The sequence below is a fragment of the Macaca nemestrina genome, chromosome 4, assembly GCF_043159975.1.
Source record: "Macaca nemestrina isolate mMacNem1 chromosome 4, mMacNem.hap1, whole genome shotgun sequence".
NCBI classification, from domain to species: domain Eukaryota; kingdom Metazoa; phylum Chordata; class Mammalia; order Primates; family Cercopithecidae; genus Macaca; species Macaca nemestrina.
In genome coordinates, this window is record NC_092128.1 from 7,196,051 (window position 1) to 7,222,587 (window position 26,537).

The following is a 26,537-nucleotide window of genomic DNA, read 5'->3' on the forward strand; positions in this document are numbered from 1 at the left end:
ATTACTTTTCCTAATATATTGAAGAGTTAAATGTAACTGGTGTTTCATCAGACTTTGAAATATTACAGTAGCCACATAATGAAAGTGTCAGGATTTAAAAAGCCACTAACCTGCCAGGCACAGTGGCACATGCCTGTAATCCCAGCTACTTGAGAGGCTGAGACAGGAGGATTGCTTGAGCCCAGGAATTTGAGGCCAGCCTGGGCTATCTAAAAATAAAAAGCCAATAACCCTTAAAAAGCCATTAATTACCACAAATTCCAGTGATTTTTGTTTCTTCCCATTTAGCGGCAGAAGTTGCGTGAAATTATTCTTCAGCAGCAACAGCAGAAGAAGATTGCAGGTCGGCAGGAGAAGGGGTCACAGGACTCACCCGCAGTGCCTCATCCAGGACCTCTTCAACACTGGCAACCAGAGAATATTAACCAGGCTTTCGCCAGACCCCCACCTCCTTATCCTGGGAACATTAGGTCTCCTGTTGCCCCTCCTTTAGGACCTAGATATGCTGTTTTCCCAAAAGATCAGCGTGGACCCTATCCTCCTGATGTTGCTAGTATGGGGATGAGACCTCATGGATTTAGGTAATGCTTTTAATTTCCTGCCAAATTTAAATTGCTATTAGAAGAGGGAAACAGAGCCAAGTGTGGTGGCTTGTGCCTGTAATCCTAGCTATTGGCTGAGGCAGGAGGATTGCTTGAATCTAGGAGTTTGAGACCAGCCTGGGCAATATAGTGAGACCCCCCCCCCACCTCTTCAACTAATTTAAAATTTAAAAATTAAAAAAATATATATACAAATGAAGTTAGTATTAATCGGGAAGCTATTACTGCTTTCTATTTCTTTCTCTCCTCTGATATATATATAATCAGTTATTTTCTGCTAATGAGAGGTCATAGACATTTTTTCCCCCTCTAAGAACTCTAGATACTCTGAAAACGTTACCTTTGTTTTTAAGTATTAACTGTATTAGCACTACCTTGCACCCTTAATGATGTAGTTTATCATACGTCATCCTCAAAATGTAGCTATTCTGTGTAGGCAAAGCCTCCTACGATTTGATGAGACTTGTCCTCTCTCCAAATTTCTACCTTTTAAGTTTACATTCTAGATTAATTTTAGGCTGGGTGCAGTGGCTCATGCCTGTAATCCCAGTACTTTGGGAGGCCAAGGTGGGCGGATCCAACATGGTAAAACCCTGTCTCTAGTAAAAATAAAAAATGTGCCGCGCCTGTGTTCCCAGCTATTCGGGAGGCTGAGACAAAAGGATTGCTTGAACCCAGGAGGTGGAGGTTGCAGTGAGCCGAGTTAATGCCACTGCACTCCAGCCTGGGAGACAGAACAAGACTCTGTCTCAATTAAAATAATAATAATAATAAATTTTAGAGATTTCTAAACTGAAAGGAGTTTCCCTTTGGGAACTTTCCATGGTGAGATAGGGTTGTAAGTTAGTGGCGATGAATCATAAGAATGTTTCCTTTTTCAAAGTGGCTAAAGACAAAGCCAAACCTATGCCCTAGTTATAATAAGGAAATAGTTCTTTAAGATATGCTTTTTAGTTTTATGTCTTTTAGTCTTATATCTACCTCCATGTTATATTCTTTTAGTTTCCTTTTCTTCCACCTTAGTTGTAATTTTTGCCTCTTGCTACATTTTATATTCTGTGTAAGTTGCCTGTAATCTTATTCTTAATTTCCCTTTTTTCTTCCACCTTATTATAATTTATGCCTCTTGCTATGCTTTATATTCTGTGTAAGTTGCCTGTAATCCTATCTAGAAGGAAGTACAATATAAAATAGCCCAACAATTTATTCATTTACTTAATCTCTATAGATGAGGCCTACTCGTCTTTTTCTCTGACTATAAGTTTAGTCTATTCCATCGTCAAACCTCTGCCTTTGTAGTCTCACGTACTGAGGCCTGTAAGTCCCTCAATAGGTATGAAGACCTATCTTAACTCAAACATCCTCCCCAAATCAGCTTCCTCCATTGAACCTCCCTAAATATAGATAAAAGAAACTCTTCCTGAAAAACTCGAGTAGTATTGTTCTTACCTCTAAACAATTGATTTCATCTGCTTGGTGGTTGTTCCTTTGTCTTCATTTTTGTTATCTGTTAAATCTTAAGCCTTTAGAGCTCAGATATGGTGTTCGTTGTAGGATACTTAGCAAAATCTTACTTGCATATTAGTATCTGTAAATACTTTTTAATGGCGATAGCTTTGCTTTTGTAAGTCATTGTATTTGGCAACATTAATTTTGTATCTACAATTTAATTGAAAACTTCCCCCTTTTTTCAGCTTAACTCTAAATTTAACATAGTACCTTTTGCTTTTTTTATTTTTTATTTTTTTAAGATTTGGATTTCCAGGAGGTAGTCATGGTACCATGCCGAGTCAAGAGCGCTTCCTTGTGCCTCCTCAACAAATACAGGGATCTGGAGTTTCTCCACAACTAAGAAGATCAATCTCTGTAGATATGCCTAGGCCTTTAAATAACTCACAAATGAATAATCCAGTTGGACTTCCTCAGCATTTTTCACCACAGAGCCTGCCAGTTCAGCAGCACAACATACTGGGCCAAGCATATATTGAACTGAGACATAGGGCTCCTGACGGAAGGCAACGGCTGCCTTTCAGTGCTCCACCTGGCGGCGTTGTAGAGGCGTCTTCTAATCTGAGACATGGAAACTTCATTCCCCGGCCAGACTTTCCGGGCCCTAGACACACAGAGCCCATGAGACGACCTCCCCACGGTCTACCTAATCAGCTACCTGTGCACCCAGATTTGGAACAAGTGCCACCATCTCAACAAGAGCAAGGTCATTCTGTCCATTCATCTTCTGTGGTCATGAGGACTCTGAATCATCCACTAGGTGGTGAATTTTCAGAAGCTCCTTTGTCAACATCTGTACCATCTGAAACAACGTCTGATAATTTACAGATAAGCACCCAACCTTCTGATGGTCTAGAAGAAAAGCTCGATTCTGATGACCCTTCTGTGAAAGAACTGGATGTTAAAGACCTTGAGGGGGTTGAAGTCAAAGACTTAGATGATGAAGATCTTGAAAACTTAAATTTAGATACAGAGGATGGCAAGGTAGTTGAATTGGATACTTTAGATAATTTGGAAACTAATGATCCCAACCTGGATGACCTCTTAAGGTCAGGAGAGTTTGATATCATTGCGTATACAGATCCAGAACTTGATCTGGGAGATAAGAAAAGCATGTTTAATGAGGAGCTAGATCTTCCAATTGACGATAAGTTAGATAATCAGTGTGCATCTGTTGAACCCAAAAAAAAGGAACAGGAAGACAAAACTCTGGTTCTCTCTGATAAACATTCACCACAGAAAAAATCCACTGTTACCAATGAGGTAAAAATGGAAGTATTGTCTCCAAATTCTAAGGTGGAATCCAAATGTGAAACTGAAAAAAGTGATGAGAATAAAGATAATGTTGACCCTCCCTGCTCACAGGCTTCTGCTCACTCAGACCTAAATGATGGAGAAAAGACTTCTTTGCATCCTTGTGATCCAGATCTATTTGAGAAAAGAACGAATCGAGAAACCGCTGACTCCAGTGCAAATGTCATTCAAGGATCCACTCAACTACCTGCTCAAGATGTAATAAACTCTTGTGGCATAACTGGATCAACTCCAGTTCTCTCAAGTTTACTTGCTAATGAAAAATCTGATAATTCAGACATTAGGCCATTGGGGTCTCCACCACCAACTCTGCCGGCCTCACCATCTAATCATGTGTCAAGTTTGCCTCCTTTAATAGCACCGCCTGGCCATGTTTTGGATAATACCGTGAATTCTAATGTAACAGTAGTCTCTAGGGTAAACCATGTTTTTTCTCAGGGTGTGCAGGTAAATCCAGGATTCATTCCAGGTCAGTCAACAGTTAACCACAATTTGGGGACAGGAAAACCTACAACTCAAACTGGGTCTCTCACAAGTCAGTCTGGTACCAGTAGCGTGTCTGGACCCCAACAACTAATGATTCCTCAAACATTAGCACAGCAGAATAGAGAGAGGCCCCTTCTTCTAGAAGAACAGCCGCTGCTTCTACAGGATCTTTTGGATCAAGAAAGGCAAGAACAGCAGCAGCAAAGACAGATGCAAGCCATGATTCGTCAGCGATCAGAACCATTCTTCCCTAATATTGGTAGGAATTTTCTTGAGTCTCAGCATATGTTACTGTGGGTATTAGAGTGGCATGCGATATGCTTATAAGATTTTATTATTAGAATTACAGTTGGAACAGAGCACTGAGTTTTTCTATTCCTCCTTGAGGGTTTTTGTTTTGTTTTGTTTTGAGATGGAGTCTCACTGTGTCACCCAAGATGGAGTGCAGTGGGGTGATCTCAGCTCACTGCAACCTCCACCTTCTGGGTTCAAGTGATTCTCCTGCCTCAGCCTCCCAAGTAGCTGGGACTACAGACACGTGCCACCATGCCTGGCTAATTTTTGTATTTTTAGTAGAGGTGCGGGGTTTTACCATGTTGGCCAGGCTGGTCTCGAACTCTTGACCTCAGGTGAGCTGCCCGTCTTGGCATCCCAAAGTGCTGGGATTACAGGTATGAGCTACCATGCCTGGCCCTCTTTGAGCTTTAAAATGAAAGCAGTTGGCTGAGCACAGTGTGGCTCATGCCTGTGATCCTAGCACTTTGGGAGGCCAAAGCAGGTAGATTGCCTCATCTCAGGAGTTCCAGACCAGCCTGGGCAACACGGGACATGGATGAAGCTGGAAACCATCATTCTCAGCAAAATAACACAGGAACAAAAAACCATACACTGCATGTTCTCACTTGTAAGTGGGAATTGAACAGTGAGAACATATGGGCACAGGGAGGGGAACATCACACATTGGGGCCTGTCGGGGGTGGAGGGCTATTGGATGGATAGCATGAGGAGAAATACCTAATGTAGATGACGGGTTGATGGGTGCAGCAAACCACCATGGCACGTGTATACCTGTATAACAAACCAGCACATTCTGCACAAGTATCACAGAACTTAAAAGTATAATAATTTTTTAAAAAACCCAAAAAATTAGCTGCGAATAGCAGTGCTCGCCTGTAGTCCCACGTATTCGGGAGGCATAGGCAGGAGAATGGTGTGAACCTGGGAGGTGGAAGTTGCAGTGAGGCAAGATGGCACCATTGCACTCCAGCCTGGGCGACAGAGCAAGACTCCATCTCAAAAAAAAAAAGAAAGCAATGAGTTTTAGATTCTTTCCAGGTAAATTAAGAGATTCAAAACTGGGTTACAAACTTGCCTCAATTCTATTATTTATGGAATTGTTTAATAGAAACTAGTTGTCTCCTTAGTTCCTACATTCCAACCATTGTTGCCATATGTTTTCAGTCATGGAGGGATGAATTTAAGAAAATTATGATAGAAATAAAGCTTTTTGGCCAGGCGCAGTCGCTCAAGCCTGTAATCCCAGCACTTTGGGAGGCCGAGACGGGCAAATCACGAGGTCAGGAGATCGAGACCATCCTGGCTAACACGGTTAAACCCCGTCTCTACTAAAAAAAATACAAAAAACTAGCCGGGCGAGGTGGCGGGTGCCTGTAGTCCCAGCTACTCGGGAGGCTGAGGCAGGAGAATGGCGTGAACCCGGGAGGTGGAGCTTGCAGTGAGCCGAGATCGCCGCCACTGCGCTCAAGCCTGGGTGACAGAGCGAGACTCCGTCTCAAAAAAAAAAAAAAGAAAGCTTTTTACTGTCGTTTTGTGTATGACAAATGCTTGGCAATTTTTTGCTATATAAACCTCTTTAACTTGTTTCTAATGGTTTACTGATTCTAAAAACAACAGAAGCAATGCAGTCAAAATGCCTCAGTGCCTCTAAGAATAAGAATTAGCAATCAAAGGGCACATGTCTAAGCAACGTGTCTTGTTCTAAATAATAAAATTGATATTCCATTTTATATATCCCCAATTTCATCATTTTGCTCCTTTTTTTTTTCATTTAGATGCAAATAGGTTTTTTCTTAGTAGCTTCTTACTGTGAGGGTATACCCTTAAGAAATTGGTACATTTTTCTTTTAAGAGTGATAACTAATTTAGTAGAATTCCTTAGTATTGCAAATTCTTATTTGTGATGTTATATTTACTGAAGAAGCCATTCTGATTAGCATTGCAAAAGTTTGGATGAAAGGGAATTAATTGCATTGCTTTAGATGGTTGCTTATAATCTCCCTTAAATTTGACTTTTTGTTTTAATTCCTGCAGGACTAACGTATTAAAGCATGATTCAACTAAGAACTACTGAGATGTGATTAAACCGAGGATAAGGTTGCCATCTCAGAAATCTGTAATGATTATTAAATAGTGAAAGTTTAAGAGCCTGCAAATTACATAATGCTTGTGATATTTGAATTAGCTTGAACCAATTACTATGAAATAAGTAACTTTATATTTCTTTTCTAGATTTTGATGCAATTACAGATCCGATAATGAAAGCCAAAATGGTGGCTCTTAAAGGCATAAATAAAGTGATGGCACAAAACAATCTGGGCATGCCACCAATGGTGATGAGCAGGTAGGTGGAGGGGGAGGGGCTGATGGTTTTTACTGGGCATCTGGACACGTTCATGAAATCATTACTAGTTTAAAAAAACACATACAGAAAATTGAAAGCCCTTGTTCTAGGAATGAACAATACTATTTAAGTTGTCATGGTATCAGCTCGATATGATCAGATATAAAATGCTGTGCCAATGTAAGAAATTAGTGTAAGAACCAGTGTAAGAGCATTAGTCTAAAGGATGGTAAACGTAAAACATCTTAAAAAGATTTGGAAGATTGGATTTCCTGATTCCTCAAGGTATTTAAGTTTGCGCTCTTTTAAATACTTTTACAATTGTTCATGTTAATTAAGATTTTTTTCAGTTAAGACACTGAGTGATTAAGGCAACTATAAATTCAGCTCTAAAATAAAAGGTTCCCAAACTGGTTTTGAATCAGAAAAATAAAGTTACAAGGAATAGATAAGAGGACAGTTGGAAGTTAAGAGTTACAGATTTTTGTCTTTTGTGTCTTAGGAGGAAAATAGAAATTATACATTAAATAAGACAATAGGATTTATTTCAATATCTGAATTTTTGAAATTATGCCCTCTAAGGGTTATTAACCACAGGGCACTGTTTCTTAAATTTTGATCATGGAACACCATGAGAATTATGTGGTAATTTTTTTTTAAGTGCAGATTCTTTTGCTCTACTGCAGACATACTAAATAAGAATATCTGGAGATGGTTGCCTGTGTGTCTGTATTTTTAACAATCTTCATGAATGAGGCTTATATGTATTACTAATGAGAACCTCTGTCAATAAAGTAAGCATAAAGCCTCAATTTAGTCTAATTATCTTGTTGAAAAACTTTTATATAAAAAGAAATGTGGATGATTATAGAATTGAATATAAAATTTGCATGAATTTAAGATGTATATACTTCAAAGAAATTTGAATTCTTAACGGTATAGTTCTGTTCAGTTGTTGAGATACTTTGGACATGGTTAAGAAGCATTTTGGAGATCAAAGTAGTGATAGTGGTTTCCAGTGATTTTCATTATTGAGCAATACTTATTAACACTATTTGTCTATCATAGAGGTTCCTAACTGTTTTATGTCTTGAATCTTTTTGGATTCCAGTAAAGCCTTTGAAATTCTCAGAATGTTTTATATGCAGAAAATTAAAAACATAGTATTACAAAGGAAATGATTATACTTGAAATATAGTTATTAAAATATGATTAAATTTATAGTATATATGCTCCTTAATTAGCAAATTAGCAATAAGCCATAATTTAAAAGTAATGGGGAATATAACTAATCTGTTAGGTACCTGCAACACTTGATAGGAAAATAATCTGTCTTCTATTGGTGATAGCCGTGGTACTGCTAATAATATTGTAGTTTCTATGTTTATTCAAAACAGAAGGAAATGCTGAGTTTTATTTAGCACTTAGGTTTTTTTTGCTTTTGTTTTTGTTTTTGAGATGGAGTTTTGCTCTTTTTGCCCAGGATAGAGTGCAGTGGCATGATCTTGGCTCACTGCAGCCTTCACCTCTAGGTTTCAAGTGATTCTCCTGCATCAGCCTCTGGAGTAGCTGGGATTACAGGCATGTGCCACCATGCCCAGCTAATTTTTGTATTTTTAGTAGAGACGGGGTTTCACCATGTTAGCCAGGCTGGTCTTGAACTCCTGACCTCAGGTGATCCACCTGCCTCGGCCTCCCAAAGTGCTGGGATTACAGGCAGGAGCCACCGCGCCTGACCAGCACTTAGTTTTAAATATGGACCTCAGAATTTGAGACCTTCCAGTATCTGATGCTCTTTCAGCATCGTGTGTCCTCCAGTTAGATACATTAGTCATGCGTCAGGTAGATGGCTTTCCATTCTACTGACTGCTTTGTAGAAATGGAAGTGATAGTTCCTCCTTAGAGTAGTGTGATACGTTGAGTTAGCATGATAGACCATTTGTGGCATTTGGATTAGAAGATCATTTAGACCAGACCTGTAGCAGAGGGCAGGGTGATAGATGAATGAAAAACCTGAGTAAAAAAACTAAAAACATATTCTATATCCTAATAGTACTTAAATAGTAATATACAGCATTTGGAATACATTTTGAAAATTGTATGTGTATCTTGATATATTAAAGCTTTTGATAATGCCAGGGGAAATATTTTCATGTCAGCAGTAATGCTTCTGTGAAGTTTTTATAGTTTTAATTAGAATGAGTAACATTTCTCTAAATAGGTTTAACCATGCAGACTCATCTTGGCCAGTGGTCAGTTTTTGATATGCTCTAAAATTAGATATAGAAATGTATGAAAATTCTTAAATTGGGAAATATCTTTTGTTTTAGAATATAAAATAGCTAAGCTGCCAATTAGTTTTTAATAAAGATTGGAATGAGAAAACATTTTCTTAGAGTTTATGTTATAAAACTGAATCAATTTATTTTTATTCTGAAGGCTAGAATTCATTTTATAGTAGAGTGAGGCACATAATAGAGAGTAACACCTCTAGAGTCAGCTTAGCTAGCTTCTTATTGCAGTCCTACTAGTCCTTGTGGGGAAGGTTACGGAATATGTCTGAATCTTACTTTCATCATAAGTAACATGAGGGTGCTAAGAGCACACACCTCATAGAGTTACAGTGAGGATCACATCTGCTCAGTACATGAAAGGTAGGGCTTTAGTGTTTTGATGAAGAAGAAATTGCTACTACTCTTCTCTGGAAGAGAAAACTGTTAAGCACCTAATATAGTTTTTAATAAACAATAATTTCTAAACACTCATAATTTGATACTTGTGTCCCCTGTTTTGACAGGTTCCCTTTTATGGGCCAGGCGGTAACTGGAACTCAGAATAGTGAAGGACAGAACCTTGGACCACAAGCCATTCCTCAGGTAACACTGCCTATAATGAGTCACTCTAGAATGCACACTTTTCTGTTTTCTATCAAACTCATGCTTTATAGTAAGGCCCCTGCTAGAGAGTAGTATTAGGTTTGTGCAAAAGTAATTGCGGTTTTCGCCATACGCTATTTGCCAATGGCAAAAACCGCAGTTACTTTTGCACCAACCTAAATAGTAGCCTGAGAAGACTGCCAAGACATATTATCAGCACAGCCAAAAATAACCAAAAAGACATTTTATTGCTTTTTAAACAAAAGACAAATTAAGGTTAAAAAAATTGGCTGTGATTTCTGAAAAGGATTTATATACCTAAGGGTAAAAAGTCACTTGATGGGAAAACCAAGTGCTCAGGACTCTTGGTTTTACTTTTATTTACTTATTTTTAACTCCAGAAGGACATTTTCATGTCCTGCATTTTAGAATTAAACCCATTATATTTAAAATGTAAAACTTCTGTAAATACTGGAAAACGGCTGGGCCCAGTGGCTTATGCGAATTATGAGGTCAGCAGTTTGAGACCAGCCTGACCAATATAGTGAAACCCTGTCTCTACTAAAACTACAAAAATTAGCCAGGCGTGGTGGTGCGCACCTATAGTCCCAGCTACTTGGGAGGCTGAGGCGGGAGAATCGCTTGAACTGGGGAGGCAGAGACTGCAGTGAGCCGAGATTGCGCCGCTGCACTCCAGCTTGGGTGACAGAGTGAGACTTCGTCTCAAAAACAACAACAACAAAAAACTAGAAAACAATATGCTATATTTGTTTTTTCCCGTTTTTCTTTCCATCCTTGTTGAAAGATATGCTATATTCTTAAGCAGTATCTGGGGAAGTAAAAATCATGTAGTATTTTTGTCAATTATTTTTTTTTTTTTAAAAGGGAGCTACCTACTATAGTATATGTTCTGTTTTCTTCCTTGCCCTGCCAGTTATGCTTTAGATTTATTATGCTGATAATTATATTCTTCTCATTATTAAAAGAGGAAACAGAAACCATTTGATATAATGGGAAAAGCATAGCCTTCATAGCTGAGTTTTTTAAAGAAATTCTAGTTCCACTCTGAATTTACTGTGCAACTTTGGGTAAATTCTTTAGCCTCTTGTTTTTTAATCTGTCAAATGTTAAACCAACTGCTTTGCAGTATTGTGAAGATTGCACAAAATACATTCTGGCTGCTAGTATAGTTTATAATTATTACCTTGTATACAGCTCATGTTAAGGAGAACTTGTGACAACTGGATAAACAGTTTTCAACATTAATTTGTCAGGTAATTATCAGGGACTTGTGAGATTAATAACTGCTTGTTCAGTCACCAGGAAGAAATAAGACTTTTAACTCAAAAATAAAACTAATTAAATACTTTTTAATTTTTTAATTTTTTTATATTTTAGGGACAGGATCTTGCTGTGTTGCCCAGGCTGGCCTCAAACAGCTGGGCTCAAGCGATCCTACTACCTCAGCCTCCCAAGTAGCTGGGACTACAGGCGTGTGTAGAAAATAAGACTGATATTTTTATTAACAGATTTTTCTTTTATATTTGTGCATGTTAGAGACATTAGTTTTTTATAAATAACCATGCTGTGGAGTGGCATTTAGTCAATCTGGAACTTGTGTTCGATTGAAGAAGAAACCAGGTAAACTTCGTCAAAAAGTGAGATTTTTTATGTGGATCTCTAGCTTAGTGTTAGCAGTAATTGATTTGCCCTGTATTATGTTTCTGATGAATAATCCTTTACCTCAAGTATAATTGTTTTCAGCCCAAATCTAGACAATATAATAGTTCAGAGATAGTAGTAAGAATTCAGAATTAGGTTGCCACCACTAAATTCATTCTACTTTTTATAAAAATCAAAACTTTAAAAGATATCTTAGGAAATTAAAGGGTTTTTTCTTCCATTTCTTTTTCTTTCTTTCTTTTAAAGTTTTTTCCCCCCTTTAACTGAAATGTGGAATAAACATATTTGTAAATTTTACTTATTTTAGGATGGCAGTATAACACATCAGATTTCTAGGCCTAATCCTCCAAATTTTGGTCCAGGCTTTGTCAGTAAGTATAAATCTAATAAGTTAATGTTTTCTGGGGATTGCTTGTCTGCACTCTATGTGTGCTGTTCTAAACCTGAAGTGAGTGTAGGTACACCAGTTCAAGCCCAGGTGCCCTCCTGTCTTATTAAACATCACTGCCCTATTAGGCAACTCTTCTTCAAGGCGTGTGTTTTCATTGCTTTTTTCACTGTGCATGAAGAATTATAGTTACAGGAAAGTATTTTAATACAGAAAAACCATCTTCCCCATTCTCTTCAATATTGTTGTTGCTGTTTTTGTATATAGATTGGGCACTTTACAATCTGTAGAATTAAATCACGTTTTGCTCTAAGAACTGTCTTCCTAAGTGACAAGGACACTAAATGGGAAAAACAAAGGGATTATACTTAGCAGTAAGTTGGGTTAGCAGCATGGTGTAAAGGTCAGGTATGCAAGGTGCCCCTGAATCCTTTCTAGTTATTTGCAGGGGTCCCAAGGTGGTTCAGGATAGTGTTTAAAGTTCTCCCCAAACTGAACCTTTCTGAAATCTTCAGACTGTTTAGCTAACTTTTTTTTCACCATTATTTTTCATTTTGCTCACCTCTGCTCTCCTGGTTCCAGAAACCAGAAAGGCTTTCCTTGCGGTAGGTCTCATTCTACCAGAAGCAGAACTTCTGAAATCTTGTGAAAAAGCCTGTTCTTAAAAAATGCCCTTCAAATTTAGTAGACTAGATTTCAAGTTCATACATGTACTGGAACTTCTGGGTTTAGGAACAAACCCAAAGTCTGACCTTTTGCAATTCCCCCTACATTAATTGTTATCATAATTTGAATACGTATTTGCATTAAAAACAAGTAAACAACTATACCAACTGGCTTTTTCTGGCTTTATTGTGCCCATTGGCTTTGGTTGGATTCTTAATGTATGACAATATTCTGTTATCATTGATGTTATTTTCAGCGAATGTCCTTCTTAGAAATGTATTTATTCATTTCTTTGTCTTGTAGTGAGTCAAAAAGGTATATTCAGAATTTCACTACATACGATGGCTTTTTTTTTCCCCCCTTGGACTTGGTGTCAATGAAGTAAAGTGCCCTTAAAGAATAAAGAAGAGAATATTGGTACAAAATGAAGAGATACAACCTTTTGGGGAGAATTAATGGCAGTTGTAAAAGTAGAAAATATTTTGCTTGGTTAACTCTTCCCTCCCCTTATTTTAAAAAATATAAACTACAAAATAATAATTACCAATGTTTTCAACTTATGGATTTCCTTTATAAGTCATGGACTTTAAATTATTCCCTTCTAAAACATTCTGGGTTCCCTTTCTCTCCATTTAGAATATTTTTTCGTTACTAAGAAATAGGAAAGAACTTATAAACTCAGGAAAATTAACATGGGAAGTGATTTCCTAGTCTATGCGCTAGACCTTAATGGGATATGTCTTTGTCTCTTCAAAATCTGTAAAGTTGTGTTCATAAAATGCCTGTATACCTTAGTATGTAGTTTGGCTTGTGGGTTAGAGAATTTGTTTAGTAAAAAAAGAGAATTTCATTACATAAGTCTTCTGCTTTTCCAAGATTGGATTTGTAATATTTATAAGTGCTAAGTTAACCAGCATCTTAAGAATGTGTATTCTCTGGCTTTCTCAATTAAATATTTTTCTAAAATCTGATATTTTATTACATAATGGTCTAATATTTAGTATTGTGTTTTCAAATTTCCTATTATATGGTCATGGTGAAACTACTTCCTTACAAAATAGATTTGTGTAGCTTATTATAATGTTGGACCCTTTAGAAAATTAACACAACTGAATTTTAATTTTTCCTCAGATGATTCACAGCGTAAGCAGTATGAAGAGTGGCTCCAGGAGACCCAACAGCTGCTTCAAATGCAGCAGAAGTATCTTGAAGAACAAATTGGTGCTCATAGAAAATCGAAGAAGGCCCTTTCAGCTAAACAGCGTACCGCCAAGAAAGCTGGGCGTGAGTTTCCAGAGGAAGATGCAGAACAACTCAAGCATGTTACTGAACAGCAAAGCATGGTTCAGAAACAGCTAGAACAGGTAATAAATAGGTTTGCAAAATAGAAACTACCAACAATTAATGAGTAGAATGTTTTGGTATGTCATTCATTAGTGACTTGGACTAGTGATTTTTTTTGACAAGTAGTAAATGGCATTAAAAGTATATTGCCAAAAAGTGACAGCTCTGAGACCCCCTAGTACCTGTAGCCATAACAGCGCCAGTCATTTACTTAGAGTGATGGTCACAGCACATACTCAATAAATGACACAACAGAGATTGAGTCTCATAATTTCGACTTCGAAGAACAATTTTCAGCCTTGGTATAGTTAGAGATGTTGTTTTTTCTGCACTAAGAAATCACTACAAAGACCATGTTTCTATTATACATCATTGAGAGTATTCAACTTAACTGAGGACCGAGCTTATGAGGAGATACTGAGTTTAGTTGGGAATAAGAATTGGGGGCCCAGGAAGTATTTTTGTTTACTTGGAGTTGATATTATTTCTTAATGTTTTGGTCTTAAAATACATTGGTATATCTTACGCGAAGGGCTCATTCTAGAAAAATAAAATCCTTTTGCCATTATCTTCTGTTATAAACCAGATGTTTATCAGAATGTTCAAACTGAATATAAACTGGAAAAGAAGAAACACGTAAAAATTTTATTTAAAATAAAACAATAATAGTGTACAAAATGGGTTCAGAGCCAACTCCTAGGTATATTTACCCAAGTAAATTAAAAACTTAGGTTCAATTCAGGCACGGTGGCTCATACCTGTAATTCCAGCACTTTGGGAGGCCGAGGTGGGTGGATCACTTGAGGTCAGGAGTTGGAGACCAGCCTGGCCAACATGGTGAAATTCTGTCTCTACTAAAAATACAAAAATTAGCTAAGTATGGTGGCATGTGCCTGTAATCCCAGCTACTTGGGAGGCTGAGACAGGAGAATCCCTTGACCCAAGGAGTCAGAGGTTGTGGTGAGCCGAGCTTGTGCCACTGTACTCCAGCCTGGAAACAGAGCAAGACTCCATCTCAAAAAAAAAAAAAAAAGATGTGAGTACTCTCTATAATGAACACTGCAGGAAGCACTTCCACTTATGTTGTCTTATCTACAACTTTCTGAAGGAGTTAGTATTATCACCATTTTTTTACAAACTGATTTTACAAACCATTTTATAAACTGATTCATTGTAGGGGTTATAAACACTGTGTACATGTGGCCGGGTGTGGTGGCTCACGCCTGTCATCCCAGCACTTTGGGAAGCCGAGGTGGACGGATCACCTGAGGCCAGGAGTTTGAGACCAGCCTGGCCAACATGGCGAAACCCATCTCTACTAAAAATGCAAAAAATTATCCAGGCATGGTGGCAGGCACCTGTAATCCCAGCTGCTTGGGAGGTTGGGGCAGGAGAATTGCTTGAACCCTTGAGGTGGAGGCTGTAGTGAGCCGAGATTGCGCCATTGCACTCCAGCCTGGGCAACAAGAGCGAAACTCTGTCTCAAAAAAAAAAAAAATCCCAAAAAATACCCCCACTGTACATGTTTGCTCATAACTATTAGATTAGGGATTTGGACTCAGTGTCTTATCTTCAAACCGCAGCTACCACAATAACGTACCAACAATAAGGTGATTATAATTCCAATTGTTTAAAACTAAGATTATTCCAGAGTGAAAGTTTTCTTTTCTCTTTAAATCTACTCTCTGGGTTCATGTTTACTGTAGGTTAATATTCTTGTAAAGATATGTTTAATAAAGTTTTTGTTTTTTGTCACTTTTATTGCCTTCTGGCATATTTGTACAAGGTCTTTTGATAAGGGCCTAATTTTTGCATATCCATGGATCAAATCCTATTTAGAAGCTAATACTTGAAAAATGGGATACATCATCTATTACATAGTTGCCAAAGATCCAGTGTAATCATATTAAGATAAGCAGTTGATGGTAATGTTTTAAAAGTATTATAAAATATCATGGGAAAGACATGATGACCACCTTATATATCCCAGATGGTGTTATAGGTGCTTTCTGTACTTCCTTACTACTTCACCAACCAATGGTAATTTCTCAGTTCTAACCAGTAAACTGGCCAGGAAAAATAAGAAAATAAAATAGGTGTTACACAACTGTTGAAGAAGAGATCAAACACCATTATTTGCAGAAAATACTGGTTTACCTGGGGAACCCAAGAAAATACTTTGAAAAATGATTAGAACTCCTGGGTTTAGCATATTAGCATATTTGTCTAAAAATTGAATGATGTTGAAAGATATACACATCATTTTGCATTCCTTCTTTCTCTAGCTTGCTGAATGAGATGGTGAGGTCCTCTGGAACATAGATTCCATTTTGGTTGATACTTGGTCTGTAGTATTGAGCACATTGGGACACAAAGGTTTTTGGAATGAATTAATTGATATTACTCAGCTGTTATATTAAGGGACTGTTGCCGGGCGCGGTGGCCCGCGCCTGTAATCCCAGCACTTTGGGAGGTCGAGGTGGGCAGATCACGAGGTCAGGAGATCAAGAGCATCTTGGCTAACATGGTGAAACCCCGTCTCTACTAAAAATACAAAAAATTAGCCAGGCATGGTGGTGGGTGCCTGTAGTCCTAGCTACTCGGGAGGCTGAGGCAGGAGAATGGCATGGACCTGGGAGGTGGAGCTTGCAGTGAGCTGAGATCCGGCCACCGCATTCCAGCCTGTGCAACAGAGCGAGATTCTGTCTCAAAAAAAAAAAAAAGACTATAGACTATTCAAAATACTACCTCAGAGCTTGTGTAGATTTCAAAAATTACAATTTGAGTGTTAGCCGTTAAATTGAAAGTGTTCTATAAACTTAGTCTTTTTCATCTGGGCGGATGGTGTGATACTCATGCTGGTAATTCATCTTGTCTTAAAATGTTGTACAATTTATATATTTAAGAAATGAAATCTTAACATATTTAAATGATTCAAGTTTGAGTTAAGTCTGTTATTCTAACATTGTGTATTAATGTAATTTCTAGGACATCAAAATTAGCTGCTTGTGTAACTTTTTTTATTGTGTATTTTTGATGTATAGTATAAATAGTATATATGAGTTTCACAAGATTTTAATACTTATTTTACAAAACCGTTTTTGATATTTCATATGTGAAGCGCTTTTACAGATAACTTTATAAAAATCCTGTTGTTAAAGAAAGATTGATAGTCATTAGTTAAGCCTCATCAGTTCAATTTTTTTGTGACTTTTGCAGTTACCCAAGCAAAATATGTTTGCTTCTACGGGGCCAAACTGCCCTCTGTATAACCTCAACCAAAGTCATCAGCCAGTGTTTTACTTCAATACCTGTGCTGTATATAAATGAGTAATGAGGCATTTTGTTATTCCAGATTCGTAAACAACAGAAAGAACACGCTGAATTGATTGAAGATTATCGGATCAAACAGCAGCAACAGCAGCAGCAATGTGCGATGGCCCCACCTACCATGATGCCCAGTGTCCAGCCCCAGCCACCCCTAATTCCAGGTGCCACTCCACCCACCATGAGCCAACCCTCCTTTCCCATGGTGCCACAGCAGCTTCAGCACCAGCACCAGCAGCACACAACAGTTATTTCTGGCCATACTAGCCCTGTTAGAATGCCTAATTTACCTGGGTGGCAACCCAACAGTGCTCCTGCCCACCTGCCCCTCAATCCTCCTAGAATTCAACCCCCAGTTGCCCAGTTACCAATAAAAACTTGTACACCAGCCCCAGGGACAGTCTCAAATGCAAATCCACAGAGTGGACCACCACCTCGGGTAGAATTTGATGACAACAATCCCTTTAGTGAAAGTTTTCAAGAACGGGAACGTAAGGAACGTTTACGAGAACAGCAAGAGAGACAACGGATCCAACTCATGCAAGAGGTAGATAGACAAAGAGCTTTGCAGCAGAGGATGGAAATGGAGCAGCATGGCATGGTGGGCTCTGAGATAAGTAGTAGTAGGACATCTGTGTCCCAGATTCCCTTCTACAGTTCTGACTTACCTTGCGATTTTATGCAACCTCCAAGACCCCTTCAGCAGTCTCCACAACACCAACAGCAAATGGGACAGGTTTTACAGCAACAGAATATACAACAAGGATCGATTAATTCACCCTCCACCCAAACTTTCATGCAGACTAATGAGCGAAGGCAGGTAGGACCTCCTTCATTTGTTCCTGATTCACCATCAATCCCTGTTGGAAGCCCAAATTTTTCTTCTGTTAAGCAGGGACATGGAAGTCTTTCTGGGACCAGCTTCCAACAGTCTCCAGTGAGGCCTTCTTTTACACCTGCTTTACCAGCAGCACCTCCAGTAGCTAATAGCAGTCTCCCATGTGGCCAAGATTCTACTATAACCCATGGACACAGTTATCCGGCATCAACCCAATCGCTCATTCAGTTGTATTCTGATATAATCCCAGAGGAAAAAGGGAAAAAGAAAAGAACAAGAAAAAAGAAAAGAGATGATGATGCAGAATCCACCAAGGCTCCATCAACTCCCCATTCAGATATAACTGCTCCGCCGACTCCAAGCATCTCAGAAACTACCTCTACTCCTGCAGTGAGCACACCCAGTGAGCTTCCTCAACAGGCCGACCAAGAGTCGGTGGAACCAGTCGGCCCATCCACTCCCAGTATGGCAGCAGGCCAGCTATGTACAGAAGTAGAGAACAAACTGCCCAATAGTGATTTCTCACAAGCAACTCCAAATCAACAGACTTATGCAAATTCAGAAGTAGATAAGCTCTCCATGGAAACCCCTGCCAAAACAGAAGAGATAAAACTGGAAAAGCCTGAGACAGAGTCATGCCCGGGCCAAGAGGAGCCTAAATTGGAGGAACAGAGTGGTAGTAAGGTAGAAGGAAATGCTGTAGCCTGTCCTGTCTCCTCAGCACAGAGTCCTCCCCATTCTGTTGGGGCCCCTGCTGCCAAAGGAGACTCAGGGAATGAACTTCTGAAACACTTATTGAAAAATAAAAAGTCATCTTCTCTTTTAAATCAAAAACCTGAGGGCAATATTTGTTCAGAAGATGACCGTACGAAGGATAATAAACTAGTTGAGAAGCAGAACCCAGCTGAAGGACTGGTAAGTGTAAATGATAAAAATGACAACTTTTTTCTTTTGTTTTAAATTATACTTACAGCAGATTAGTACCAACAACTATATTTCCACATTATTCTACAACCTTTTTATTCTAAAGGACCATTTCTTATTTTATCATTTCTACCTCTCTGGAACCCATGTTTTTACTTATATCTAAACTATATTAAATAATTTGTTTACTGTTTTTTAAAAGGCAAAGGCATGTATTGCATTTCATATGTAATGTGATGTGTAGCAACTGGTTGATATGACTAAAGCAAAGTAAGTAAAGGTCTGTGTACTTTATTGTAAATAAGTGATTAATTTCCATTCACCTCTTTAAAATACAGAGGATAGCCCGTGCACTCCTATGAATACCCTTGGCACTCTTCGGGATACCACACTGGGAACCTGTTGTGTTACAGTGTTGCATTGATACTTAACGTAATGTTACATGTGGATGCTATTTTGTAGTTTTCCATGTATCAATTTTCTATCAGTTTTAAGTTATTAACATTGAATTTGCTTTTTCTTTCTTTTATATGAAGAGCTAAGTCGTAAATATACCTTTACAAGAATCCCTCCCCTTTATTTCAGTTAACTTCATTAAGATATTTCCAAAACTGGAGTTTCTGAGTCATGGGAATTGGTCTGTTTAATAGCTCTTGCCTGTTGTATCTTTCAGAAGGTACAGCGCCATTACCAGTGCATTCATAAAGCTGTCCCTAGAGAGCTTCTCAAATTGGATTTTATTTTCATATTTTAATTAAGGGTGGAGTGTATATTTAGTTGTCCAGTTTTTTCGTTTTAAGATTGTTAATGAAGCTCATCTTTTTGCAAGTGTTGCTCTTTCTCTTGCCTTTGACCATTCAGTAAAGATTGAGTGTTGACTTGGTAGACCTGTGTAATTATTGTAAATTTTAGCAGTTATGCTTTTACAGTTATTTGTCACCAGTAAATACAGCCAACTCTCCAGCACAGTCTCCATCCGCTTTCTCTAAGACATCTTATACCCGGAGGAGTATCGAATAACTTGCAGTCTTCTGTCTTTTTACCCTGCTATGTATACCACATGCTGCTGTTTCTGCCTCTTCTGTTCTCCTTTCTTATATATGTCTGGCCAATATATTTTTATCTTTTAAAATGCAGTTCTTGAATCATCTTTTTCCAGATACCTTTCTCACCTCTTCCAATCTCAAATATGTGTTGATGCCCATGTTCTCACGTAGCAGTTTCTGTTGTACCATTTAACATTATTTAAATAGCTCCTTGAAGGATGTAGACTACATTTTGAGCATGTTTATATTAAAATTCGTGCTGTATAAGAATGTGTAATGCTATGGGGAACAACCACATGTCAAGTTTAAAAATGTAGGCCCCCCCTAATTAAAGTGTAATTTAAATAAGTAAGTATATATGTATGTATATAGTTATTTAAGTCTATATATACACATATATAATTAAGAAATTTTTAGGTTCTTGCCCCTCAAAGTGCAGTCCTTGGGGATCCGCAGCATCCACATCGGGTGGGAGCTTTGTAACATGCAGTGTCTCCCACCACAGACCTGCTTCTCAGAACGTGAGACTTAGCAAGATCCCCAGGTGACTCCTGTGCATCTGAAGGTGGAGAAGTACTGCTGTAGGCCGGTGATTCTCAAAGCTAAAGTGTGAGGATCACTAGCAGGGCTTGTTAAACCAAGATTGCTGGGCCCCAGCATTTCTGATTCTGTTGGTGTGGGTGGGACCCGATAATCTGCATTTCTAAACCAGTTCTAGATGCTGCTTCTGCCCTGGAGACTCCCCTTGAGAGCCACAGAACTAGCCTGGAGATGAGTAGTCTGAGCCTGCTTTCGTCTCCCTCCATGAGCTAAGAATGGCTTTTACATTTTTAAATGGTTGAAAAAAAATCTAAGGAAGAGTAGTATTTTGTGACACATAAAAATTACACAAAATTCAGACGTGTCCGTGAATTTTAAAAGTTCTATTTGAACACAGCCAAGCTCATTTTTGTATGAATTGTTTATAGCTGCTTTTGAAGTACAAGGACAGAGTTGAGTAATTATGCCAGGGGCTATATGGCCTACAAAGGCTTACAATATTTACCATCTGGCTCTTTACATAAAAATGTTGCCATCTATGCGCTAAACTATTTAGAATATAACTGGAAACTAATTTTCAGAACCCTCAAAGATTCGATGCAGAATTCATTACAGTAAGTTCAGCTACTATAGTTGTCTATAGCAAAGTATTGCTGTTAAATTTAGAAATAATGGAGCCTGAAAATATTCCTTTATTTTAAGGTATTGATAGGACTACCCTTAAAGGCCTTTTCAGGGCTTGGCTTATTCTCACTTTGTAATGATAAATGTAAAGAAAAGGTTTATTTGTTATCATCTAGATTCTCTCCCATTGACTTTAAGTATGTGGCCATTATTTTTCAGTCAAATATAGTTGTGAACTAATTTGAAGAAATGCTGTTTTTTCTTTTTATTGTTGTGTGGTGCTATCTGTTCTCTCACCTAAGATGCATAGGCTATAAAGCTTTTCTGGAGCCTGTGAATTGTTTCAGCATACCTCGTATTTCACTGGTTCCTAAGGGGAACCAAAAATAACTCAGCAAGACCACTATGCAGAGGCTCCTACAGCCATCTACAAGCATCTCCTTCCCTTCTGGAGTCAGTGAGCAAGAATAAGGGGCTCCAGCCCCAGGGAGGTCAGCATGAGGGGTAATGCTTTGCCAGAAAGGGCTATGGCCTTACTAATGAGTTCTGCTCTTTCCTCAAGCTTTGCAGCTTACTGATTTCCATACTTGAGAATAATGTTTGAAGAAAAGGATGATATTTTCGGAAAACCAGCATTTGACACCACTCTATCTTCCCTCCTTATTTAATTTTTAGTGGCATGTTAGGATGGTGCGTCATAGCTTGGCACTGAAGTAGCATGAGCTGAAAACCAAATGTGCAAATTGTTCACTTATTTTTTACCCTTTCCAATTACATTAGCAAACTTTGGGGGCTCAAATGCAAGGTGGTTTTGGATGTGGCAACCAGTTGCCAAAAACAGATGGAGGAAGTGAAACCAAGAAACAGCGAAGCAAACGGACTCAGAGGACGGGTGAGAAAGCAGCACCTCGCTCAAAGAAAAGGAAAAAGGACGAAGAGGAGAAACAAGCTATGTACTCTAGCACCGATACGTTTACCCACTTGAAACAGGTGAGGGTGAGTCATTTAGAGCAGCCCCTCTAAAAAGTCAAGGATATAGGCCGGGCGCGGTGGCTCATGCCTGTAATCCCAGCACTTTGGGAGACTGAGGCAGGTGGATTGCTTGAGGCATGAATTCGAGACCAACATGGCGAAACCCCATCTCTACTAAAAATACAAACGTTTACTGGGCATTGTGGCACATGCCTATAATCCCAGCTACTTGGGAGGCTGAGGCATGAAAATTGCTTGAGCCTGGGAGGCAGAGGTTGCGGTGAGCCGAGATTGTGCCACTGCACTCCAGCCTGGGTGACAGAATGAGAATCTGTCTCAAAAAAAAAAGAAAAAAACAATTCAAGGACACGAGAGATCAAATGCTAAAAGACATCTGAACAAGGAACCTAGTAGACTTTTTCCAAGCAGAATTGCACCATATCCTATTGGCACCTGAAATTTACGGTAATACAAATAGATTGATAGGTGATAGTCAAGATTTTCTTACGTTCATAAGGAGTAGCCTCAGTACCCAGAAAAATCTGTCCTCAGTACTTTGTTGTGACTCTGGATCCAAAGAAATGCATTGTCAGTTCTATTCTTACACCTCTGTAGTTGTCACAGAAGGTGGGAGACAGTCGCTAACAGTGCTGTTGGTGGTACTCAGCCTCGTTTTATGCCCCCGTTCTTGCTGAGCAAAGATAAGAAATATGTTTTTCTTGTTAGATACCTGGCAGCGTCCATTTAGTACAAAGCTTATTTTTAAGTCTCAAAGGTCTGTAGTCTCTCTCACTTACTCCAGCATTTTGATACTTGAAAATTTTAAGTCTCATTTTTCTGAAGCCTTATTCAGCAAAGTTGCTTCGGGTCTTAGAAAGTTGAGCTACACTGAGTCCCTTTTATCATGTACATTACTCTTAAATGTGTTTTTTAATAGCAGCTCTCTCTGCTCCCTCTAATGGAACCAATCATTGGAGTGAACTTTGCGCACTTTCTTCCTTATGGCAGTGGCCAATTTAATAGTGGGAATCGACTTCTAGGAACTTTTGGCAGTGCTACCCTGGAAGGGGTTTCGGACTACTATTCTCAGTTGATCTACAAGGTATGTTTCTCTGCCAAGGTGTTGTCTTGTTTCATCTTTGGGTAACATGTCAGAATTGATAGAGCTTGTCTTGTTTTTGTATCTAGTTTACATCTACTCTTCCAAGTTTTATTAAAACAAGTTCAGCTACAGGGTTACAATTTTACCTGAAGTATTTCTAGCATAAACATTTGAAGTTTTTTTTATAGGTAAGAATACAAATTGCAAGAAATATCTATTATGTACTTCCATGGTAATGGAAATCCTTATTTCCGTATAACCTTTATTAACTCCTAAAATGAATTCAAAATCATTATAAATGGTGGGGATTTTTAAAAAGCAGTTAGTATTTTACCTTGAAAAATGAAATTAAACAATTTTAAATGTATCTCATCTAATAATTTAGGTATTACAACTAATTCCTAGACTATTGTAGGTTTATTTTATTTTATTTTTTTATTTTTGAGGCAGGGTCTCGCTCTGTCACTCAGGCCAGATTGCAGTGGTGCAATCTCAGCTCGCTGCAATCTCTGCCTCCCAAATTCAACCAATTCTAGTGCCTCAACCTACCAAGTAGCTGGGAATACAGGCATGCACCACCACGCCCTGAGGTCAAGGCTGCAGTGAGCATGATTGCACCATTGCCCTCCAGCTTGGGTGACAGAGCAAGTCTCTGTCTCCAAAAAAAAAAACCTATCTTAACTCTTACAAGTATCTTTTCTTCTGGCATAAGCTGTTCTCCAACCTTACTTTATCATCCTCATGAAATTCTTTATCTTTACAAAATTTGTAATTTCACCTTGCACTTGATTGACATGGTGTTATTGGTAGATTCCAACTCTCTCCTTGAGAAACCAATCAGTAAATGACAACTTGGTGGTGACTGTGAAGCTGGGAGAGGTGTCTGAAGAGGAACTACATTAATGATTTTGTTACTTTAGTATTACGACTGTTGCTTCTTTTAAAGGTCTTAGTCAATCCAGATTCTCATATCTTGGATGTGAGTTGTATTACAAATTTAAGACCAGAAATTCTTAAGTTTTTTGTAGAACTGGGACGTATCTTAATGATAACTGAAAGGAAATTTTGATAATTTTTTGCAACTTATTGATTGCATTTTAAAGTTATCCTTCACTAGCTATAACCATGAAACTTGAAGAATTGCATAAATAAAGTCAGGTATAAAGAAAATTAGCTTCTTAATTTCAGAGCTTAAGTAGTCAAGTTGGATAAAGTAAGCAAGTTGATATGTCCATAAAATCACGAGAATCTGTTCCACTAAGAAGCCTCCTGGCCTTGTATGTATTATTTTTCTTAGTGTGCAAGGTACCTCTTGATTACATTTCTGTAGCCTTGCTTCTATGTGCATAAAATTCACAGAACTAAGTTTTAGCAAGGTCATTGCATATTTGCTCAGTAGCATATAATTTAAATTTTTTGGTCTCCTGCAGCAGAATAATTTAAGTAATCCTCCAACACCCCCTGCCTCTCTTCCTCCTACACCACCTCCTATGGCTTGTCAGAAGATGGCCAATGGTTTTGCAACAACTGAAGAACTTGCTGGAAAAGCCGGAGTGTTAGTGAGCCACGAAGGTATGATTATAGCCTCCAAATTTCACACCTCGGCGAAATGTACCTCTGCCAGTTGTGTATTGTGAAATGGCAATATAATTGTAAAGTTCTACCTGTTTATCAATGTTGACTAAATGTATTTATGGTTTTGTGTTTTTGCTTTTCCAGTTACCAAAACTCTAGGACCTAAACCATTTCAGCTGCCCTTCAGACCCCAGGATGACTTGTTGGCCCGAGCGCTTGCTCAGGGCCCCAAGACAGTTGATGTGCCAGCCTCCCTCCCAACACCACCTCACAACAATCAGGAAGAATTAAGGTACAGGTTATTTTCTTCTCAAATAATTCTTAATTATTTCTTTTTTTAAAAAAAGTATGTATGTGGCATAATGTCTTTAGGAATAGCATGTAAAAACATTTGAGGAGTAAAATTTGGTGAATCTTTAGGATTTAAAGTTTTTAAGACATTGTTACCATTAAACATAATTAGTTTGCATTTTTTTAAGCTTACATCTTATAGAGAGTTACATGACAATAATAGACATTAAGGCAATGGAAAATCTCCATGCAACATATTTCAGAGATCATTGTCCTTTAAAGGCTATTAATGCGAGTTAGTGTTGTTTGTAGGTGTCTAAAATGAAAGAGCAGAAGTTGCTGATATCAGAGAATACTATTGTGGAAGAGAGTTTAAGATAATTGCCGCCCAACTCTTTAGATCCAGAGGGTCCTTACAACATCATCAAATAATTCCCTCTTCCTTGGAAAATCTGCCCACTACCCTCTATTTGATCAGACATTTATTTAAGCTAAGTCCCTTACTTTATTAATGGGGAAACTATGGACCAAAGTGGAGAATAATCTGTCCGGATTGAGGATCCAGGTCCCCTTTCTACTGTACCTCAGCAGGTCAGCCTTTCTTGGGTCTCCTGCATGACAGCAACTTCTGTGCATGAGGAGTGGGAGACAGCAGCTCCACAGGGTTGTTCTGTGACTCAGTCTGAGACCTCACAATTGCCCTGGTAGACTCGAACTTGAACTCAATAGGAGGGACCAGTCTTTTGTTTTTCTCACCTCACTTAAATCAGTTAAGAAAAATAAGGGCCGATGAAGTCAATGGCCAAGCTTTCTCCCGTCTTGCCAGTGTAAAGAGCAGCAGTAGGACGGCTGTTTTCCCAGTCAGGTGTGTGCAGTAGGACGGCTGTTTTCCCAGTCAGGCATGTGCGGTAGGACGGCTGTTTTCCCAGTCAGGTGTGTGCAGTAGGACGGCTGTTTTCCCAGTCAGGTGTGTGCAGGTAGGACAGCTGTTTTCCCAGTCAGGCGTGTGAAGTAGGATGGCTGTTTTCCCGGTCAGGCATGTGCAGTAGGATGGCTGTTTTCCCAGTCAGGTGAGTGAAGTAGGACGGCTGTTTTCCCGGTCAGGCGTGTGCAGTAGGACGGCTGTTTTCCCTGTCTGGTGTGTGCAGGTGTGACCATTGCATATGTGCTTGGACTGCTGTTTCCTTTTTAAAATCTTTTTAAAGTCTTCCTTTTTAGTTAAATCCAACCAGCAGCTCTTTCCTTTTCAAGCTACAGGAGTGCTGCCCTAGGCTCAATGATCTGGGATTTTGAAAAGGTGCTTTGATGCTTTCTATGTTACGTGCTCATCAGAACATCTTCCTCTTTGGCAGGTCTTCAAACTTTGGTGCTGAAGCCTTGTTTAAAAGGAAGCATACCATTTAGATTATTTTGTAGCTAAATATTGTTCTTGTATTTTCTTCCCAGTGTGGCTCTGAGCTGATTCATTTGCTGTGCATCGTATAGGTGCTGCTGCCAGAGTGTCCTTACAGCTGTACTCACAGATGTCAGCAGGGTTGGCACAGGGAGCCCCCACGGGTGGATTTGCACACTTTGATGGTGTGTTTATTTTTTTCAGGATACAGGATCACTGTGGTGATCGAGACACTCCTGACAGTTTTGTTCCCTCGTCCTCTCCTGAGAGTGTGGTTGGGGTAGAAGTGAGCAGGTACCCAGATCTGTCATTGGTCAAGGAGGAGCCTCCAGAACCGGTGCCATCCCCCATCATTCCAATTCTTCCTAGCACTGCTGGGAAAAGTAAGAAAAACAC

The 26,537-nt window shown here is 38.8% G+C and overlaps 1 protein-coding gene across 18 annotated transcripts in view; it reads left to right on the plus strand.

Moving 5' to 3' along the window:
- The window catches only part of LOC105474928 (lysine methyltransferase 2C), a 310,251-nt gene that overhangs the window by 263,778 nt on the left and 19,936 nt on the right, over positions 1-26,537 (plus strand). For 13 of the 18 annotated variants that reach the window (XM_071094207.1, XM_071094202.1, XM_071094205.1 and 10 more), the window contains 12 exons: positions 289-581; positions 2,354-4,170; positions 6,441-6,552; positions 9,350-9,428; positions 11,419-11,482; positions 13,297-13,529; positions 16,865-18,589; positions 21,589-21,798; positions 22,718-22,882; positions 24,313-24,454; positions 24,602-24,749; positions 26,346-26,524. In XM_071094207.1, the coding sequence (XP_070950308.1) occupies positions 289-581; positions 2,354-4,170; positions 6,441-6,552; positions 9,350-9,428; positions 11,419-11,482; positions 13,297-13,529; positions 16,865-18,589; positions 21,589-21,798; positions 22,718-22,882; positions 24,313-24,454; positions 24,602-24,749; positions 26,346-26,524 (5,167 nt within the window). The remainder of the gene's footprint in view (positions 1-288; positions 582-2,353; positions 4,171-6,440; positions 6,553-9,349; positions 9,429-11,418; positions 11,483-13,296; positions 13,530-16,864; positions 18,590-21,588; positions 21,799-22,717; positions 22,883-24,312; positions 24,455-24,601; positions 24,750-26,345; positions 26,525-26,537) is intronic. The other 5 variants (XM_071094213.1, XM_071094214.1, XM_071094204.1 and 2 more) reach the window with 4 other exon arrangements.